Source organism: Eleutherodactylus coqui, chromosome 6 (genome assembly GCF_035609145.1).
Source record: "Eleutherodactylus coqui strain aEleCoq1 chromosome 6, aEleCoq1.hap1, whole genome shotgun sequence".
Taxonomy (NCBI): Eukaryota; Metazoa; Chordata; class Amphibia; order Anura; family Eleutherodactylidae; genus Eleutherodactylus; species Eleutherodactylus coqui.
This window is the reverse complement of record NC_089842.1, coordinates 29,311,042-29,333,879: the sequence shown is the minus strand read 5'-3', so window position 1 is coordinate 29,333,879 and position 22,838 is coordinate 29,311,042. Positions and strand designations below refer to the sequence as shown.

Genomic DNA, 22,838 nt, shown 5'->3' with positions numbered 1-22,838 from the left:
GTCCATACACTGACAAATAACATTGTACAAAGACTGGGGGAAATGCCACTAATAAAGGGTTAAATCATCATGGCGGTTACTAGGAGTGTAGTTGGTGGTCTGATCACAGGCGGTTGGAGACAACTACCAGTAAAGGCTTGTCCAAGGTCCTTACTGTACTATTCCCAGTATTGAGGCTTATTTCACACGAGCGCATATTGACCGTTGTATTCACGGCCGGCCGATATGCGCTGTGATCTGATGCATTGGATTCTAATGATTCAGATCACATGGGCGTATTACTGAGACGTAAAAACGCCCAGCCAGCCAATATAGCGCCACACGTTTTTACATCGGGCCCAAAAGATGGTCCTGGAACTATCTTTTGGGCTGGAATACGTCTGCCGCTGCATGGGCTTCTATGGTAGCTGCTAAACTTCCTCCCTCTGCTCTATTTCACCCCCCCCCCCCCTCGTGCAGGCTCACCTCCCTGATCTGTCTGTACAATGGGCAGGGGTGGAGCTAAGCGCTGGCCTGTCCCACCTCCCCCCATGGCTATGGACAAAGGGTAGGATGTGGGTGGAGCTAAGCTACCACCCTGACCTTTGTCCATAGCCATCAATGGGAGGAGGCGGGACGGGCTGCTTAGCTCTGCCCCCACCCCTCCCATTGCAAAGAACGAGCGGAGCGAGGAGGAGATGAGGTGAGCCTGCGATGGGGAGCGAGGGGAAATGGGCGACTGCATGGCGAGCTCGGTGGATATGCATCGGGCCCCATGCCATGTGAATGGGCGCACAAACGTTAGATTTGTGCGCCCGTTCACGAGTTTCTGCGCTACAGATGGAAGCGTATATCGGCTGGCTGTGAAAATGCCGGCCAATATGCACTCGTGTGAAAGAAGCCTGAGGCTGCACTACTGAGACCTGATGGGCTCTGCATCTAATTTTCCTTCAAATCTGTTGCAACTACAAAATCTTTTTTTTTTTTTTTTAAGGGAAGGTGTTGCCACCTAATGAGCACTAAGTTATGATGCTGATGGGTAACGAGAAGTCCGGGGATGTAGTTTTTATACTTGCCTGGCTCTCCATTCCTTCGGTACCAGTGATGTCACCTGTGCAGGCACTCCCAGAGAGAGCGGTGCGTGCGCAGACTGCAGAGGAGCGCCCACTGCAAGCAGACATACTCTCCTCTATAGGCGTATGCATGCTGAGATGAGGCCGCTGCTGCAGACATACTCTCCTCTATAGGCGTATGCATGCTGAGATGAGGCCGCTGCTGCAGACATACTCTCCTCTATGGGCGTATGCATGCGGAGATGAGGCCGCTGCTGCAGACATACTCTCCTCTATAGGCGTATGCATGCTGAGATGAGGCCGCTGCTGCAGACTTCCTTGGGTGGGAATGGGGAGCTTAGTGAGTATAAAAACTACGTTTCCGGACTCCTTGGGCCTGGAATTCCATTAACACGGGGTCTGATGGTTCAGAAGCCTGTTGATCTGGTGAAAGTCCATATTCATCAAGCTCACTGCGAGTTGTCACCTCCTGCATGGTCCCGGCTTTAATGTTATCTGACTAGGGTTGCCACCTTTGGCAAAAAAAATACCAGCCAAGGTAAAAGGGGGTGTGGCTTATCACAACATATAGTTTTACCTCCATTATTTTAGTGGCTTGACCCAGTAATTGTGGCCCTAATAATAATAGTGCCCTAAGTAGTGGCCCCAGTAGTATTCATGGCCTGAATAGGAATAGTGCCTCCAGTGCCCCTAATAGTAATCGTGACCACCTTAATGTCCCCAGTAGTAATAGGGCCCCACTGTTAACCTTTAGGTGGGCAGCAACCCCACACCATCAAGTATTTAACGCTGTAGCTCCAGTCCAGCAGCCGCTGATGGAAACAGATACACTTAGCTTGCAAAAAAGGCTGAGAGGAGACTTAATAGCGGTCTACAAATATCCGAAGGGCTGTCACAGTGCAGAGGGATCAGCCCTATTCTCATTTACGCAAGGAAAGACTGGAAGCAGTGGGATGAAACTGAAAGGGAGGAGACAAAGATTAGATATTAGACAGTGAGGGTGATCAATGAGTGGAACAGGTTACCACAGGAGGTGGTGAGTTCTTCAATGGAAGTGTTCAAAAAAAGGCTGGATAAATATCTGTCTGGGATGATTTAGTGATCCTGCACTGAGCAGGGGGTTGGACCCGATGACCCTGGAGGTCCCATTCTATGACCCCTGACCTCTCCGCCTGTTGCTTGCCTTCTTGCATATCCTGTACACAGTGCAGACACCAGGGTGAGCGGTAATAGAGGTCAGGGTTTTTGATTACATCATCGGCAGCTTGACCGGATTTACAAAGTGAAATTAAAACACTTGATGGGGAGGAGTTGCTGCCTGTCCGGAGCGCTCACAGCTGACTATTCTTTGCAGGCAATTAACAGGACAGGTCATCAATAATTGATCGACTTGGGATCCCTACCAATCCGTTGATCGCTGAGCATGCTGTCAGTGAGGGTAACCCTGGGCTGTTAACATTGCAGCGGCCCGGTTTGGTATTGCATTGAATTCAATGGCAGCTGTGCCTGCATTACCAAACTGGGCCACTGAAATACAGACAGAGCCCAAGTGGTGGACACCTGCCAATCAATTATTGCTGTTTTATCCTGCAGAAGCATCATCAATAGTAAGGCTGGGCTCACACAGGACGGAAAACTTGCTGACTGTCCGCAGCGGGAGATTTCTGCAGCTTGAAGTCCCACGGGATTTGGTGTGGTTTTTCAAGCGGTCAGCTCTTCCCATAGAGAGGAGAGAGGTCGCCACTGAAACAGCGAAACAATTAACATGCCGCAGCTTTGATTTCTGCGCCGCATGTCAGTTTTGAAGCGGCTTGGCCACAGCGTGTGGACGGGATTTTCACAAATCTTGTCCACTTTGCTGTATTAGGGCTTATTCACACGGGCGTATATCGACCAGGTTTTCACGCCCGGCAGATATATGCGCTGCCCCTCTGATGCATTGGCTTACAATCCATCAGTACACAGGGGCGTATTTCCGTGGCGTAAAAGTGCCCGACCGGGCGCTTTGCACACCGGAGGCGGCAGCCGCATAGATTCTCATTGCAGCCCTTTGCTGCTGTTTACAATTGGAGGGGGTGGAACGGAGCTAAGCTCCGCCCCTCCCACTGCTGGCTGTGGACAAGGAGCTTAGTTCCGCCCCCTCCCATTGCAAGCGGCCGGAGGGGAGGAGAGAGGAGGTGATCCGGGAAGGGGGAATGTCTCTCCAGACCCCACGGCCTTGGCGTATATGCTCCGGACCCTTTGCCGTTCAGGCGTTTTTACAGGGCCGGCGAGCGCACGTAAAACGCCTACAGCCATGTAAATGGGCCCTCGAGCACGGAAATTTTACGGAAATTCCGCCCTGTGTGAACCCAGCCTAAAAGTCCTGGACTCGCCCTTTAACCTCTTAATTACCTAAAAGTCTCATTCGGTAAACGCCCTGGAGGCAGAATACTAAGCTTGTGGTCATCTCTTTATGGCTACCATTCCAGATGTCACCCAGCTTTCCAAGACTCGTGAACAAGAAGTCTGCAGGGTGATAAACAATATGGCCGCCTTTCCCCGCAGCAGTTGCTGAATGGTAAATCAGCCTAGTGATGCTGTGAAGTGGACATGGTATAGCATGCCCTTGCTGGGCCCAGTGAGGGCTGTAATAATGGTGGCCATATTGACTGACTCACTGAGTGGTCAGATTACTACAAGTTTTAGTAGACGTTTGTAAACAATCGCTGTGGCCGCCATCCAGCTTTCCTTGGCTCATGAACGGCAGTGAAGAGGGGATGAATGATTTGATGTCCAGTCACATTGTAGCAGTCGGGTTATCGGAGCAGTGCAAGCAGTTCTGGCCTCATTACAGGTGGTCATTAAGAAGTGGCCAATAGGAGAGAGGACTATTATTTAAAGGGGAAGTCTTCTGATCTCTGCACTGCAGAGGGTCCCGTCTGTTCTACTCCTCCATATCCAAGAGGCTCGGACTTTGTGAAGTCACCGGGTCCTAGAGCCCTGATGAATAGTGTTCTAGCCGGTATGATGGCCGCCTCATCTGGGCAGACCGTGTGCAGTGTAATGACTGTATGTGGCTACGCTGCAGGTCGTTGTTATTATCACCTTCTCGCCCGTCCATCTATTGCTGGCGAATATTTCCCATTTTGTTTTTAGTATGATCCTCACTCACAACCGTCCATCTTTATTTTACCCACATCTCCATTGGAGATCACCGGAACGTTCTCGACCTCTGACCCTTCCTGTAAGTCACTTGTGGCGGTCTGGTTGCCTTTACTATTGGTGGAGTTGAGCCCGTCGCCCTTCTCGCTGAGCTCCGCCAGCTCTTTTGCGGTGCAGGTAGGGGTCGGCGTTTCGTCCGTGTTATGGAAGGTATCGTAGTCCACTTCATAGAAGCCTTCTTCCAGCGTGAGGACCGGCATGAAGCGGTGACCCCAGAGCACCTCGGTTTCCACGTAAGAGCTGCGAGCTTGACACGTCATCCCTATAACATCAAGGAAAGAAAGAAGTTACAAAAGTGAATCCAAGAAAACATTATTTTCTGAAGTCAAGGCCCCGCCCCCTTGACCAACAACACTAAAAGGTTTGGTAACATGCAGATCCTGCATATATTGGGAGACGGGTCCTCTTTGTGACTTGGCACCATAAAGAAAGGACTTTCTAGTGACCATTCTGACTCAAAGGGGTTCTTGGTCTACAATAAAACATTTTCTGTACCCTGTTAATAATAGAGGGGGGTCCAAGATTCAGGATCCTCATCTCTTGGATAGAGTGGAGAGCACTTACAGAAATTGTGTCTTTCTGGAGGATCAGTGCGTAATACTTAATTTACCCTGTGGGGGCACTGCAGAGAGATTAAGCACTTACTGCCAAGTGTCCCTACAGATTACAGCTGGGGGTCCCAGGAGGGGGATACTTTGTGAGCAACTTATTAACAAGGGACACTTCTAATAACTTGTACAAAATGGAGAACTACTTTCATTTATGAAAGCAAAAGGGGTGGCGCTATGACAACCTTTCATATATGCTACAATAACCATGACTCCCGCCTTTACAGAGATCTGCCGGTCATAGAATGTGCAGGTATAATACTAAGCAGCCCCCAATGTTTGGTAGGAGTGTGAGGGGTTGTTCATCAGTATGTTGCCCCTCCCCCGTATAGTATTCTGCTCCTATGCATGCTGCTGGGATATGGAGTCTGTGTCTGCTCTCATATCACTCTATCAGTTAGGCTGTTTTCACACGGCCGAGAAAATCTCGCAGGCATATGATTCCCATTCTTTTGAATGTGGGAAAAAATTGTGGCATGCCCTAACTTTGGGTGTTCCCTCAGAACGCCTTGTCCATTGTTTTCAATGGGGCTGGCACAGCAGAGCAACCAAAACAATGGGAAACTCTCCCTGATCCTTCGCCGTGGCTACTTCCCTGAAGTGAAGCTAAGTACTCGCCCTCTTCCTGCCCCTTGTCCATAGCCATCAATGGAAGGAGGTGGGGTGGACCGGTGTTTAGCTTCGCCCCCGTCCAGCCCCCTCTCATTGCACAGAACGAGCGGGGAGGAATGAGAGAGGAGACTGCAATGGGGAAAGAAGGGGAAATGGGCGATGGCCTGGTGAGCTCGGCGCGTTTGCGCCGGCCTCACCGGGCTATATGAACGGGCGAACAAACGTTTGATTTGTGCGCCCGTTCACCAGATTTTTCACTCCCAACATAGCGTATATCGACTGGCTGTGAGAACGGTCGGCCGATATGCGCTCATGTGAAAGAAGCCTAAGTGCGGCTTTTATCTGTGATTTATCACCACACAAGGCGGGTTTATACAAAGTTATGTTCAATCTGTAACAGTAAATTTGTACAATTATTGTGTAAAATATCATAATATCTACTAACTTCCTACCGTATTTGTCCCTCAACATTGCTAGTTCATTATACCCTAGGTTTCCAGCCTGTGCCATATATACCCCAGGGGTATATACATTGCAGTTAAAATTATTCAACACTTTGCAAATTAGGTTTATTTGCCAGATCTACAAACTCTCAGCTGTTTGCAAGAATAAAAGAAAGCAAAGAACAATTTAAATGGCTGAACACAACTAATATAACAAGTGATTTCTCCAAATTCAACCCAACAGAGTGCACATTCATAAATCAGCTGTTGTCTTAAGGACACCTGATGCAGCTAATTAAGAGCTTCATTAGTTGCACCAGGTGTGCTTGAGATAAAACACATCAAATACCTGGACTGGCTAGATGTTGGATTGCATGTTAGTAATATGGTTTAAGAGTACATGCACAGGGCACGTCCAGATTCTGGCTGTGGAATCCGGCCCTAACCATGGCTGGCAACCCTGCATACCTGTCATTCTCCTACTTCTCTGTACTGCGGATGATCCGCACGGCTCCTGCTTTTCCCGCGGAATCCGTGGCTCATCTGCAATGTCAATAGCGGAAGGGCCGCAGACCGGACAGCTTCCATTGACTTCAATGGAAGCCATCCGTGTGGACACAGCAGGAAAATGGAGCTGCGATTTTCCCTCCGCGAGCAGAATCCGCAATTTGTTTCCATTCGTGTGCGTGAAGAATCACTTTTCCATAGCATGCTATGGGTGGTATTTGCTGTGGACCCCGAAGGCGGACACCCGCCCTGGATTCTGCAGCAGAATTCTGCCCGTGTGCATGAGGCCAAAGTCCAGAATATGGTCCAAAAAGTTGACAGAAGAGATCGTTGTCTTGTACAAATAAGGAAAAGGATACAGAACAACAGCGAAGGCTCTGATTGTCCCTACAGATACAGTTGGAAGCAGTTTGCAAGTTCAAAGTTGAAGAAACACTGGCTGCACTACCTGGACGTGGATGTAGGGGGTGCTTTGCTTCAGACAGCTTAGATACATTGAGTTATAAGGCATATTGACTTGCAGTTTCCATGCTGCACACCTGGGGGCAGTATAGCATAAGGAATGTAGTGTCTAGCTTCATCTCCAAGAAAGACCACTAGATGGCGATACTCACTGTCTGTTATTTGAGGCACTGTGCAGTGTATGTTTCGGGTCTGAGCAGTGGAAGCGGTAGATATGTGCAGCTCAACAGAATGCAATTTAATAAAGGGTTAATAAATCACTATGAATATGCCCATACTGCCCAGCGATCGGGGTAACACAGGTACATGCAGTACGTGCTGCTCCTATAATGATGCCAGCTACAGTGCCCAATAAGCAGAGCCCCCCTAATGTGTTGTATGAGGGTCAAGACGTCTCCAAGATCCCCACACAACACAGGAGAGACGGATTAGAGGAATAAAGAGGTAATTGTAGGCGCACTGCAATCGCGAGGACAAAAGAATGGCGGGTAATTAAGGGTAATTATTATGTAATGACTACAGTAATCAGAAATCGCCGGCTTCCCACATCCCCAGTACGTTCTGTCCAAGTTACTAAGTTGTGCCGCCCCCACTGCCGGCTATAAGTGCAGGTTGGAAATTAGATGAGTGGGCTCCGCGTACAGATAAAAGGAGTACCTGCTACATAGGAAGCAATGAGTGATGGGGCCGGATGACTTACCTAAAGCCGACTTACTGGAGAGCATTCACCATAGCACAGAGCACAGCGCCAACTAACGAGCTATAGAAATGAGTGTTATAAGTGGGGTAACAGATATGCAGTACATATCCCCAAACCGGTCAGATACATAGTCTTGTACATAGGAGGCAGTATTATAGTAGTTATATTCTTGTACATAGGGGCAGTATTATAGTAGTTATATTCTTGTACATAGGGGGCAGTATTATAGTAGTTATATTCTTGTACATAGGAGGCAGTATTATAGTAGTTATATTCTTGTACATAGGGGGCAGTATTATAGTAGTTATATTCTTGTACATAGGAGCAGTATTATAGTAGTTATATTCTTGTACATAGGAGGCAGTATTATAGTAGTTATATTCTTGTACATAGGAGGCAGTATTATAGTAGTTATATTCTTGTACATAGGGGGCAGTATTATAGTAGTTATATTCTTGTACATAGGGGCAGTATTATAGTAGTTATATTCTTGTACATAGGGGGCAGTATTATAGTAGTTATATTCTTGTACATAGGGGGCAGTATTATAGTAGTTATATTCTTGTACATAGGAGCAGTATTATAGTAATTATATTCTTGTACATAGGGGCAGTATTATAGTAGTTATATTCTTGTACATAGGGGGCAGTATTATAGTAGTTATATTCTTGTACATAGGGGGCAGTATTATAGTAGTTATATGCTTGTACATAGGGGGCAGTATTATAATAGTTATATTCTTGTACATAGGGGGCAGTATTATAGTAGTTATATTCTTGTACATAGGAGCAGTATTATAGTAGTTATATTCTGGTACATAGGGGCAGTATTATAGTAGTTATATTCTTTTATATAGGGGGCAGTATTATAGTAGTTATATTCTTGTACATAGGGGGGCGGTATTATAGTAGTTATATTCTTGTACATAGGGGGCGGTATTATAGTAGTTATATTCTTGTACATAGGGGGCGGTATTATAGTAGTTATTTTCTTGTACATAGGGGCAGTATTATAGTAGTTATATTCTTGTACATAGAAGGAAGTATTATAGTAGTTCTATTCCTGTACATAGGGGGGCAGTATTATAGTAGTTATATTCTTGTACATAGGGAGCAGTATTCTAGTAGTTATATTCTTGTACATAGGGGGCAGTATTATAGTAGTTATGTTCTTGTACATAGGGGGCAGTATTATAGTAGTTATATTCTAGCACATAGGGGGCAGTATTATAGTAGTTCTATTCTGGTACATAGGAGGCAGTATTATAGTAGTTATATTCTTGTACATAGGGGACAGTATTATAGTAGTTATATTCTTGTACATAGGGGGCAGTATTATAGTAGTTATATTCTTGTACATAGGGGGCAGTATTATAGTAGTTATATTCTTGTACATAGGGGGAAAGTATTATAGTAGTTATATTCTTGTACATAGGAGGCAGTATTATAGTAGCTACATGTTTGTATATAGGGAGCAGTATTATAGTAGTTATATTCTTGTACATAAGGGGCAGTATTATAGTAGTTATATTCTTCTACATAGGGGGCAGTATTATAGTAGTTATTTTCTTGTACATAGGGGGACAGTATTATAGTAGTTATATTCTTGTACATAGGAGGCAGTATTATAGTAGCTATATTCCTGTATATAGGGGGAAGTATTATAGTAGTTATATTCTTGTACATAGGGGGACAGTATTATAGGAGTTATATTCTTGTACATAAGGGGCAGTATTATAGTAGTTATATTCTTCTACATAGGGGCAGTATTATAGTAGTTATATCCTGGTACATAGGGGGCAGTATTATAGTAGTTATTTTCTTGTACATAGGAGGCAGTATTATAGTAGCTATATTCTTGTACAGAAGGGGACAGTATTATAGTAGTTATATTCTTGTACATAGGGGGCAGTATTATAGTAGTTATATCCTTGTACATAGGGGGCAGTATTACAGTAGTTATATGCTTGTACATAGGGGGTAGTATTATAGTAGTTATATTCTTGTACATAGGGGCAGTATTATAGTAGTTATATTCTTGTACATAGGGGCAGTATTATAGTAGTTATATTCTTGTACATAGAGGCAGTATTATAGTAGTTATATGCTTGTACATAGGGGGTAGTATTATAGTAGTTATATTCTTGCACATAGGAGGCAGTATTATAGTAATTATATTCTTGTATATAGGAGGCAGTATTATAGTAGTTATATGCTTGTACATAGGGGGTAGTATTATAGTAGTTATATTCTTGCACATAGGAGGCAGTATTATAGTAATTATATTCTTGTATATAGGAGGCAGTATTATAGTAGTTATATTCTTGTACATAGGAGGCAGTATTATAGTAGTTATATTCTTGTGCATAGAGAACAGTATTAAAGTAGTTATATTCTTCTTCATAGGGGGCAGTATTATAGTAATTATATTCTTCATAGGGGGTCAGTATTATAGTAGTTATAATCTTGTACATAGCGGGGAGTATTATGGTAGTTATATTCTTGTACATAGGGGGCAGTATTATAGCAGTTATATTCTTGTACATAGGAGCAGTATTATAGTAGTTATATTCTTGTTCATATGAGCAGTATTATAGTAGTTATATTTTTCTACATAGGGGCAGTATTATAGTAGTTATATTCTTCTTCATAGGGGGTCAGTATTATAATAGTTATACTTTTGTACATTGGGGCACTATTATAGTAGTTGTATTATTTTACATAGGGGCAGTATTATAGTAGTTATATTCTTGTACATAGGAGGCAGTATTATAGTAGTTATAATCTTGTACATAGGGAGCAGTATTATAGTAGTTATACTTTTGTACATAGGAGGCAGTATTAAAGTAGTTGCATTCTTTTACATAGGGGACAGTATTATAGTGGTTATATTCTAGCACATAGGGGGTAGTATTATAGTAGTTATATTTCTGTACATAGGGGGCAGTATTATAGTAGTTATATTCTTGCACATAGGAGCAGCATTATAGTAGTTATATTTTTGTACATAGGGAGCAGTATTATAGTAGTTATACTTTTGTACATAGGAGGCAGTATTATAGTAGTTGTATTCTTTTACATAGGGGCAGTATTATAGTGGTTATATACTTGTACATAGGGGGCAGTATTATAGTAGTTATATTCTGGTACATAAGCAGCAGTATTATAGTAGTAATATTCTTGTACATAGGGGCAGTATTATAGTAGTTATATTCTTGTACATAGAGGGCAGTATTATAGTAGTAATATTCTTGTGCATAGGGGGCAGTATTATAGTAGTTATATTCTTGTACATAGGAGGCAGTATTATAGTAGTTATAATCTTGTATATAGGAGGCAGTAATATAGTAGTTCTATTATTGTACATAGGGACAGTATTATACTAGGTATCGCCTTGTACATGGGGGGCAGTATTATAGTAGTTATATTCTTGTACATAGGAAGCAACATTACAGTAGTTATATTCTTGTACATAGTAGCAGTATTTTTGTAGTTATATTCTTGTACATAGGAGGCAGTATTATAGTAGTTATAATCTTGTACATAGAGGGCAGTATTACAGTAGTTATATTCTTGTACATAGAGGGCAGTATTATAGCAGTTATAGTCTTGTGCATAGGAGGCAGTATTATAGCAGTTATATTCTTGTGCATAGGAGGCAGTATCATAGCAGTTATCTTCTTGTACATAGGAGGCAGTATTATAGTACTTATATTCTTGTACATAGGGGGCGGTATTATAGTGGATATATTCTTGTATATAGGAGCAGTATTATAGTAGTAATATTCTTGCACATAGGGGGCAGTATTATAGTAGTTTTATTCTTGTACATAGGGGTCAATAGTATAGTAGTTATATTCTTGTACATAGGAGGCGGTATTAAAGTAGTTATATTCTTGTACATTGACGCAGTATTATAATAGCTATAATGGTCATATTCTTCTATCTGGGGGCAATGTGATAATTCTTATATTCTTGTACTTGTGGAGCAGTATGATAAGGGTTATATTCATGTTTCTGGTGAGCAGTATGATAATGGCTATATGCTTGTACCTGGGGGGCTGTATCACCATAATTAATACTCATTTAACCAGGTTGTTCATTATAATTTGGCAGTCCAGTTGTTAAGTATGTTTGAAAGCTAAACTTTTGCATGTGTTGGGCAGCTGAGGTACATTAGGATTACAAATATGTACCCATAATTAGAATCAAATAATATGGAAACATGTTTACATATATGTCAGATAATCAGTGAAAAGAAAAGTTTGTATCTATGGGTTAAAGTTTCCAAATAAGGACAGATGATGTAAATGATCACAGATTCAGACTGGTAGAGTTGGAAGCGACCCCAGGGTCATCGGGTCCAACCCCCTGCTCAGTGCAGGATTCACTAAATCATCCCAGGCAGATGTTTGTACAGTCTCTGTTTGAAGACTCCCATTGAAAGAGAACTCACCACCTCCTGTGGTAACCTGCTCCACTCATTGATCACCCTCAGTTTTTTCTAATATCTAATCTGTGTCTCCTCCCTTTCAGTTTCATCCAATTGCTTCTAGTCTTTCCTTGTGCAAATTAAAATTAGGCTGATCCCTCTGCACTGTGACAGCCCTTCAGATATTTGTAGACAGCTATTAAGTTTTCTTTTTTGTAAGCCAAACATTCCCAGATGCTTTAACCGTTCCTCATAAGACATGATTTACAGACTGCTCACCATCTTGGTAACTCTTCTCTGAACTTGCTTCAGTTTGTCTATGTCTTTTGTAAAGTGGGGTGCCCAGAACTGGAGAGAGTATTCCAGATGAAGTCTGACTAAGGAAGAGTAGAGGGGGATAATTACCTCACGTCATCTAGACTCTATGCTTCTCTTAATACATCCCAGAATTGTGTTTGCCTTTTTGGCTGCTGCATCACATTGTTGACTCATGTTCAGTCTATGATCTATTAGTATACCCAAGTATTTTTCACATGTGCTGCTGCTTAGCCCAATTCTTCCCATTCTGTATGTGATTTTTTCATTTTTCTTGCCCAGATGTAGGACTTTGCATTTCTTCTTGTTAAATACCATTCTGTTAGTTGCCGCCCACTGTGCAAGCTTTTCTAGATCTTTTTGAATACTCTCTCTTCTCTAGTGTTAGCTATCCCTCCTAGGTTTGTGTCATTTGCAAAGTTGATCAGTTTTCCAGCAATTCCTTCCTCCAGATCATTTAAAGAAATGTTTAACATCACTGGGCCTAGGACAGAGCCTTGTGGTACCCCACTTGTATGATCACTCAGCCAGTTGTGAATCCACCTAACAGTTTTCTTGTCAATCCCCTATTTAGTCATTTTTTCAATAAGTATAGTATGAGATACTTTGTCAAATGCTTTACTAAAGTCAAGATAAACTATATCCACCGCATTTCCATGATCAACCCAGTCGGTGATTCTGTCATAGAGGGAAATTAGATTGGTCTGACGTGACTTGTTTGTCACAAACCCATGCTGGCTCTGGTTAATTACTCCATTTTTATCCAAGTACTTTTTGTTAAATGGTCTTTCCCGTTATAGAAGTCAGGCTCACAGGCCTGTAGTTTCCTTTTCTTGAAGATAGGGGCAACATTTGCCTTTTTCCAATCTTCTGGGACCTCTCCTTTTCTCCCGGAATTTTTAAAGATCACGGCGAGTGGTTCAGCAATTACCTCTGCTGCTTCCTTTAGTATCCTAGGATGTAATTCATCTGGACATTCAGACTTAAATTCATTTAAGTTAGCTATGTGTTCTGTCACCGTCTCTCTGCTTATAGATGGCCTGCATTCTTTAATTCCCCCAATAGCACAGGGAAGATCAGTTGATGTTCCATCTACTTTCTGAGAGAAAACAGATATAAAATAGGAATTTAAAAGCTCGGCCTTCTCAACACCATTCTTAACCAATTCACCATTTTCATACTGTAAGCATCCTATAGCATCTTTGAATTTTCTTTTGACATAATCCTTTTTTATTGCTTTTGGCTTCTTTTGCAAGCCTCAACTCATTATTAGCTTTAGCTTTTCTGACACTTCCCCTACAGTTTCTGCAGACCGCATTATATTCTTCTTTAGATATTACCCCCTCTTTCCATTTGATCAACATATTTTTTTTTTCGTTTTTAACGTGTGCAAATTCTATGTTTATCCATCCTGGTTTCATTAAACGCTTCCCATTCTTCCTTCTTTTAGGGATTGTTAACGTTTGTGCTTTGAGAATCTCATGTCACAATATTTCCCAACCTTCTTGGACATTTCTGTCCTTAAGAACATCCAGCCATTAGATTTTTCCTATCCTCTTTCTGAGTTCATTAAAATCTGCCTTTCTGAAATCCAACCTTGAGGTCTGAGTTTTCTCAGGTCTTCCTCCCCTTTTTATCCAAAATTCAAGGATACCATGATCACTGCCTCTATGATCTGTAGCATAGAGTCATAAATTCTATATCATGTGAGGTAATTATCCCCCTCTACTCTTTCTTAGTCAGACCTCATCTGGAATACTGTCTCCAGTTCTGGGCATCCCAATGTAAAAAAGATATCGACAAACTGGAGCAAGTTCAGAGAAGAGTTACCAGGATGGTGAGCGGTCAGCAAATTATCTCCTATGAGGAACGTTTAAAGGATCTTGAAATGTTTGGCTTGCAAAAAAGAAGGCTGAGAGGAGACTTAATAGCTGTCTACAAATATCTGAAGGGCGGTCACAGTGCAAAGGGGTTTAGCCCTATTCTCATCTGCACAAGGAAGGACTAGAAGGAATGGGATGAAACTGAAAGGGAGGAGACACAGATTAGATATTAGACAGTGAGGGTGATCAATGAGTGGAACAGGTTGCCACGGGAGGTTGTGAGTTCTCCTTCAATGGAAGTGTTCAAACAAAGGTTGGACAGACATATATCTGGGATGATTTAGTGAATCCTGCATTGAGCAGAGGTTGGACCCGATGACCCTGGAAGTGCCTTCCAACTCTACCATTGTATGATTCTATGAAATGGCCACTAATACCATCTTCAGCTCCCACAGGGTCATTGGAAAAGCAGTATTCAACTTCAGAATCCTTAAAATAAATCTCACCCCATCCTTTTTAGGGGATTAGCCTGCACATACTGTACATCATGAGAGATGGCTCAAAGGAAACATTTGGTCTAGACCAGCGGTTCCTAAACTGTGCTCGCGGAGCTCTTGGGGCTCCGCCAGTGACAGTCAGGGGCTCCTACCGAAACGTGGTGGCAAACCTATGGCACGCATCGCGGAGAAGGCACACAGCACCCTCTCTGCCAGCACGCGTGCCGTCAGCTGCTCACCACTGTAGTGATTACCATCTGAGGTACCACGGCTTTCCAGTTGGAAATCACGTAGCGATGCTGATCCCGGTGCACAATCTGACATCAGTGCGCACCCAGAATCCTCCTCCTTTGAGTCTTCTCTTCCTCAGTTCCACAGGAGAGGACAAGGGAAGAAATGTTTTGGGATCACACACTGACGTCAGTGTGCACCCGGGATCAGCGCCTAAAAAAGGAAGAGCGGTGCTGACTACAAGGAAGAGGTAAGTATATGGGTTGTGAGTAGAGATGAGCGAACACCAAAATGTTCGGGTGTTCGTTATTCGGAACGAACTTCCCGCGATGCTCGAGGGTTCGTTTCGAACAACGAACCCCATTGAAGTCAATGGGCGACCAGAGCATTTTTGTATTTCGCCGATGCTCGCTAAGGTTTTCATGTGTGAAAATCTGGGCAATTCAAGAAAGTGATGGGAATGACACAGTGACGGATAGGGCAGGCGAGGGGCTACATGGTGGGCTGCATCTCAAGTTCACAGGTCCCACTATTAAGCCACAATAGCGGCAAGAGTGCCCCCCCCCCCCCCACTGTCAGCATAAAGATCGTCCTCCTCTGGCACAGCTGTAACAGCTGTAGCAGAGAAGAACGATGTTTGCCCATTGAATTCAATGGAGCGGCAATACAGCATGTTCCACTGAATGCAATGGGCTGCCCGCGATCGCAGGATGAATGGTCGGAAAGGGGTTAAATATATAACCCCTTTCCTGCAATTCATCCAGAAATGTGTTACACTAAAAATATATACCGGCGTATAAGGCGACCGGGCGTATAAGACGACCCCCCAACTGTCACCTTATACGCCGGCAATACAGTGGAGCAAAGAATAAAAAGCATTACTTACGTTTTTAGATGATCTGCGGCGCTCCTGCAGGCTGTCACTCCCTCCTAATCCACGGCAGACAAGCTTTCTCTATGAAAGGCTTTAAATCCCTGCCTCCAGAAAGACACGTGCCTTCAGCCAATCACAGCCAATGACAATGATGTCATTGAATGGCTGTGATTGGCTGTGTTTCTGGAGGCGGGGATTTCAAGCCTTGAAATCCCCGCCTCCAGAAACACAGCCAATCACAGCCATTCAATGACATCATTGTCATTGGCTGTGATTGGCTGAAGGCACGTGTGCTTCTGGAGGCAGGGATTTAAAGTCTTTCGTGGAGAAAGCAATACTCTGCCGTGGATTAGGAGGGAGTGACAGCCTGCAGGAGCGCCGCAGATCATCTAAAAACGTAAGTAATGATTTTTATTCTTTGCTCCACTGTATTACCGGCGTATAAGGTGACAGTTGGGGGGTCGTCTTATACGCCCCGTCGCCTTATACGCCGGTATATATTTTTAGTGTAACACATTTCTGGATGAATTGCAGGAAAGGGGTTATATATTTAACCCCTTTCCGACCATTCATCCTGCGATCGCCGGCAGCCCATTGCATTCAGTGGAACATGCTGTATTGCCGCTCCATTGAATTCAATGGGCAAACATCGTTCTTCTCTGCTACAGCTGTTACAGCTGTGCCAGAGAAGAAGGATTTGTCTTCTATATGTTCTCAATGGGGTCAGCGCTGCTGCCGCTGGCCCCATTGAGCGCATATAGAATGCATCCATAGCGAACCGCGGGAGGGGCAGACTTTCATATCAGGCGGACACCTTATCTCCCCAGCCACTCACAGCAGGGGGGTGGTATAGGGCTTAAACGTTGCAGGGGGAAGTTGTAATGCCTTCCCTGTCTTTATATTGGCCAAAAAAAAGCGCTAACGTCTCAGGGAAGAAAGTTTAAGTAACCCGGACACCGCATGGTGTTCGTTACGGATAACGAACATACCGAACACCCTAATATTCGCACGAATATCAAGCTCGGAAGAACACGTTCGCTCATCTCTAGTTGTGAGGCTATTATTACTCGTGCTACCTACAGTGTGGTTAATATTACTGAGGGGGTTAATATTACTGGGGATACTCTGTGTTAACATTATTACTGGGGCTACTGTGGGGTTATTATCACTACTGGGGCTACAGTGGGGTTAATATTACTGAGGGGGGTAGTATTATTACTGGGGTTACTATGGGGTTATTATTACTACTGGGGCTACTGTGAGGTTAATATTACTGGGGCTACTGTGGGGTTATTATTACTACTGGGGCTACTGTGGGGTTAATATTACTGAGAGGGATAATATTACTGGGGCTACTGTGGTGTTAATATTACTACTCGGGCTACTGTTGGGTTAATATTACTACTGGGGCTACTGTGGGGCGCACTATTACTAGTTGGACTACTGTAGGGGTCACTATTACTACTAAGACTACTGTGGGGTTGATATTATTCCTAACCCCCTTGAACACGCCCTCTGTCCTGCTTTGGGCTCCAAAAGAAACTTTTGCTTCAAAAAGGGCTCCATGGCTGAAAAAGTAGCCACTGGTCTAGACCATCATACATTGGCTGGATACTATAAAGCTTACCTGTAGCCTCCACCATTCCTTCCAGAATGACCACAATCTCAAACTCTTCCTTTCCCAGCTGTTCCTTGGAAATCTCCCAGAATGGACTTTGCTCGTTAAACTCATGACAAATAATAAGAGGAGAAACCAGGAAGAGGCGATCGTCTCCAGTGTCAAATCCTACATTTAAATCTGTTTGATTGAGGGGTATAAACTCTCCCTCTTTAGTTTGTTTGGACTTGATCAGCTTGGCTCTGATAGATGCCTCCACAATGTGTGAGTTTCTCAGGTCTCCCACTCTAAACATCAAACATAGCTTCCCGTCCCTCACAGAGACGACGGCCATATTGGAAAACATGAGGGTCTCTGCCCGTTTCTTTGGCTGGGAGATCTTTACAAACATGCAGCCCACCATGAAGGCATTGACTATGGAGCCGAGGATGGCTTGGACCAGCAGAAGAACGATTCCCTCTGGGCATTTGTCCGTTATGACCCTATATCCATAACCTATTGTGGTTTCTGTCTCTATGGAGAAAAGGAAAGCAGATACAAAACCATTCAACTTATCCACACATGGCGTCCAAGATGCATCCTCAATGTGGTCTAAGTCTCCACGGATGTAGGCAATGAGCCACCAAATGAATCCAAAGAAAATCCATGTGATGGTGTAGACCATGGTAAAGACTAGAAGATTAAATCTCCACTTTAGGTCCACTAAGGTGGTGAATATGTCTGTCAGATAGCGGTACGTTTCCCGGACGTTTCCATGGTGAACGTTACATTTCCCATCTTTCTCTACATATCTCTGCCTCCGTCTCTTCTCCGGTTCTGCCATCATCATGGTTCGGTTGGTTGGCACCACCGAAGGGTTCTGTGCTTGTTTGGGCAACTTAATCCCTCGACTTTCAATGTCCTGGTCCATAAACTTGCATGAGTTCATCCTGCCTGTGGGATCCATTGAGCTCTATTACTCTCAACCTGGAAAGACACAAGCGCCTTACGGTTACATACACATCACAGCGTAACTTTCCATTAGTCATAGAACATTCACTTGTAATTAAAGAACTGTGAGGGCTTACCCTAAGGGCTCATGTCCACGGGGAAAAGAAGAATTAAAATCCGCAGCGGATTTTAACTCTTCTCCCGCGCGCGGATCCGCACCCCATAGGGATGCATTGACCACCCGCGGGTAGATAAGTACCCGCGGATCGTCAATAAAAGTGATTTTAAAAAAAATGGAGCATGAAAAAATCTGGACCATGCTCCATTTTCATGCGGGTCTCCCGCGGGGACGGCTCTCGCGGGCTTCTATTGAAGCCTATGGAAGCCGTCCGGATCCGCGGGACACAAAAATCATATTTTACTTACACGCTCCGGTTCTTCTCTTCGGCGCCGCGCCATCCTCTCTCAGCCGCGGCCGGATCATTTTGCTTCAGCCCGGCGCATGCGCGGGGCACGTCACCGACGTCATCCTGCACATCCGCCGAGCCGAAGAATGAAGATCCGGTCGCGACGAGAGAAGATGACGCTGCCGCGAAGAGAAGAAACGGAGCGGATGGGAGGTGAGTTTATTGTCATTTATTCTTATTTTCAGCGCTCATGTCCGCGGGGCAGGAGGGACCCACTGCAGATTCTCCATGTAGAATCCGTAGCGGGCCCGATTTTCCCCGTGGACATGAGGACTGATGCTATGGTTTTTACAGTGTTTACAGTGCAGTGAAAATGACATGAACTTTTTTGTGTTGGTGAGTACAATTACAGTTTTATATATATATATAGTTTTTACAATATTTTTCTATTTTTAAAAACTTAAATAAGTTTATTTCTTTTTAAAAAAATTGGATCTCCGTCTTCAAATTTTGAGACCTATAACTTAAAATTTTTATTTTTTTTAAATTGGGCTGTGCGAGGACTCGTTTCATGCGGCGTGAGCTGAAGATTTTATCAGTACCATTTTGGGAAACCTATGTCTTTTTGATCCCTTTTTATTAAAGTTCTTTGGTAAATAGGATAACAAAAAAAAATGGAATTCTGGTATTCTGTACTTTTTTTTTTTTTTTTTACGACCTTTGCTATGCAGGATAAATATTGTAGTATTTTAATAGTTTGCACTTTTACGTGCATGGCCATACCAAAGGTGCGTTTATTTATTTTTTAATTGTTTAGATTTTTTTAATGGGAAAATGGAGTTTATTGAACTTTAAATTTTTTTCATTTACCTTTTTAAAAAAATGTATTAAATCTTTTTTTTTTTACACTTTTATTTAGTCCCAGGGGACTTGAACTTGCAATCACTTGTTCACAGGGAAGGGCTTGAAAGGCATCTAGGCTTATCAGGCCTGGGAGCCTTTAGTAGGCTCTGGGTTACCATGCTAGCCCATCAGAATCCTCTGATTCTGTTGCAGGCAGTGCCGATAGGGTATGGGAAGGGCCGATATGGTATGGGAAGGGCCCCCTCTCAAAGCTGTCAGCTATGACCGCAGCATCTAAATGGTTACCCGCCAAAATCAGAGCAAACTCTAGCAGTTACCAGCAGCTGTGAGCTATCAGAAACAGGGTGACTACCCACTACAGTTTTTTTTACTGCGAAATTCGCAGCGTTTTTTTTTTCTACAGGGGTCTATGGGACTTGTAATGTTAAAATCGCGATTTCGCGGTAAATTGCAATTTTGCGCGATCGCGATTTTAACATTACAAGTCCCATAGACCCCTGCAAAATTAAAACCGCTGCGAATTTCGCTGTGAAAAAAAACTGTAGTGGGCAGTCACCCACAGCTGGTAGCTGCTGCGTATGGAGCAGCCTCGGTTTGTGGTCATGCCATCCCTTGCGAAGGCTGCCCCCCACATTGTACTGCTGTAATGAACACTTGCAGTGGCGCCGCTCCAGAACTACTTGGTGTGACGAATGGCACAGCGTGCTGTTCAGTGAGGAACAGAGATTCTGCCTTAGCAATGATCGCTGAGTGAGGGTCTGGAGACCATGTGGCAATAAAGCTGATACTTCCACCATTATGGAACACCGCATAGCTCGCCAACGTGGACTCATGGTTTGAGGTGCCATCAGCATCAACAGCCAATCACCTCTAGTACGCATCTGGGGTACACTGACAGCACACCATTATGTTCTGCAGCGTATACCCAACACATTCTGCAGCAGGATACTATGGGCCCCATACAGTGAACATCAGCAGGCACACTCTACAAGATGTTCCGGTGACTCCTTGGCCAACATGATCACCAGATCTCTCTCCAATCGTGAATCTGCGGGACACAATTAGACGCCGACTGATCGCTCTCCCAGAATCTTGGAATGAGGATGACTACGGTCAATACCACCCAGGACAGTATTCCGGCTCTCATTGAATCAATACCACACTGCGTTAATGACTGTATCACCCAGCATGGTGGCCCTGTGACTTACCGATGACTATGGTTATTAGGCCCCAGGAGACGTGGACTTGTTTGCAATTAATAATTCTCTGTCTGTGTGCTAAACTTCAACTTATTTTGGGCATTTTTTCATACTGCAGTATTTACTCTGCAAAGCAGTGTAATTCAATGTGAGAATCAACCCTGCTGTATATGAGAGTCTACCCTTCTATATGAGAGTCTACCCTTCTATAAGTGAGTCTACCCTTTTATATGTGAGAGTCTACTCTTCCATATGTGGGAGTCTACCCTGCTATACATGAGAGTCTACCCTTCTATACGTGAGAGTCTACCCCATTATATTTGAGAGTCTACCCCACTATACGTGAGAGTCTACCCCATTATATGTGAGAGTCTACCTTTCTATACGTGAGAGTCTACCGTTCTATATGTGAGAGTCTACCCCGCTATATGTGAGAGTCTACCCCGCTATATGTGAACGCTCCCTGCATTATAAGTGTAATAAGTGTGTTTATCATCTTTATTAGATTTTTATGCATCATGAACCTGAATACAAAGTCCATGAGCAGGAATTATCAGGATGACTGGGTCCAGATGCCAGAAGGTGGGGGGTCTGCAAGGTACAAACGTCACATGGAGAATTCATGGCGTAAATGGGGGACTGTGCTGCAGTACCGCAGGGTGAAATCACCTTCACAGTGCAGATGCTTATATACTGTATTAAATATATCTTACATAAGTAATATGGACTATGTCGATACAACCTGGGCATTTTTTGTATATAATTGAATAATTAGTTGAGCAGTACACAGTTGGAATAAGTTGTACATCTTCCTGTATATAGTTATATATGTACAGCTGGTACAACTTGTGTATATCCTGAATATAATTATATATGTACATCTCCTGTATATATTGATAGTAGTAACTAGTAGGACATTATTATAGTAGCAGTGTTTCTGGTGGTGCAATGCGCCACACAGCTCTGCTACATCCATTCTTCATCCCATACAACAGGGATCAGAAGCAGCACAACAGTGGAGATGAAAGACCTGTGATGACGTCACCGTCATGCTCCGCTCCTGATCACATGACAGTCATGCTTATTCCGAGTGAATGACTTACATGATCCGCCCCTGATCACATGACGGTGATGTCATCAAAGGTTAGGCATCCTTGTGCAGATTACAGACGGACTACAAACCCCTTGCGGCCTCAGTTGCTATGGAATACTAGCGAACACCTAGCCTGACAGCAGCTGTGTGCGTACAGGACCTGTAATGATGTCACCGTCATGTGATCAGGGGTGGAGCATGTAACTCCTTCACTGGGGACGAAGGACCTTTTGATAGCATCACTGTCATGTGATCAGGGGCGGAGCATATGTCACTCATAAACCCACTCACTCACTTGCGCACAGACAGACAGGTCATCGTTAGTAGTTTGATGGAGCATGCTGGTATAACCTGGATCTCTCCTGTATATAATTATAAATGTATAGTTCAAATAAGTTATATATGCCGTATATAGTGATATGGACCATGCTGGTATAGCCTGGGTATCTTCTGTATATAATTATATATGTACATCTGGTAGAGTTATACATGCGGTATATAGTGATATGCAACATGCTGGTATAACCTGGGTATCTCCTGTATATAATTATATTTGTACAGCTGGTATGAGTTATATATCTTCTATATGTAGTGATATGGAGAATGTGGGTATAACCTGGGCATCCTCTGTATATAATTATATATGTACATCTGGTATAAGTTATGCATCACCTTGCATATAGTGATATAGACCATGCTGGTATAACCTGGGAATGTTCTGTATATAATTCTACATATACAGCTGGTATTTGATTATATGTGTGCATATATAATTATATACCAGTATATCCTGTATATAGTGATATGGACCATGCTGGTATAACCTTGGCTCCCTTTGTATATAAATATATTTGTACAGCTGGTATAATTTATACATCTTCTTGTATATAGCAGTACAGAGCCAGCTAGCTTGACTTTGGTATCTCTTGTATATAATATAATTATATACATATATATATATATATATA

At 43.4% G+C, this 22,838-nt stretch overlaps 1 protein-coding gene across 1 annotated transcript in view; it reads right to left on the bottom strand.

Moving 5' to 3' along the window:
• Positions 1–3,586: 3,586 nt before the first annotated feature.
• The window catches only part of LOC136572026 (G protein-activated inward rectifier potassium channel 4-like), a 190,481-nt gene continuing 171,229 nt past the window's right edge, over positions 3,587–22,838 (bottom strand). Inside the window, exons 2-3 of the mRNA XM_066572644.1 lie at positions 17,387–18,343; positions 3,587–4,518 (exon numbers count right to left, since the gene is read on the bottom strand). Of these exons, the coding sequence (XP_066428741.1) occupies positions 4,199–4,518; positions 17,387–18,323 (1,257 nt within the window). The 5' untranslated portion in view covers positions 18,324–18,343 and the 3' untranslated portion in view covers positions 3,587–4,198. The remainder of the gene's footprint in view (positions 4,519–17,386; positions 18,344–22,838) is intronic.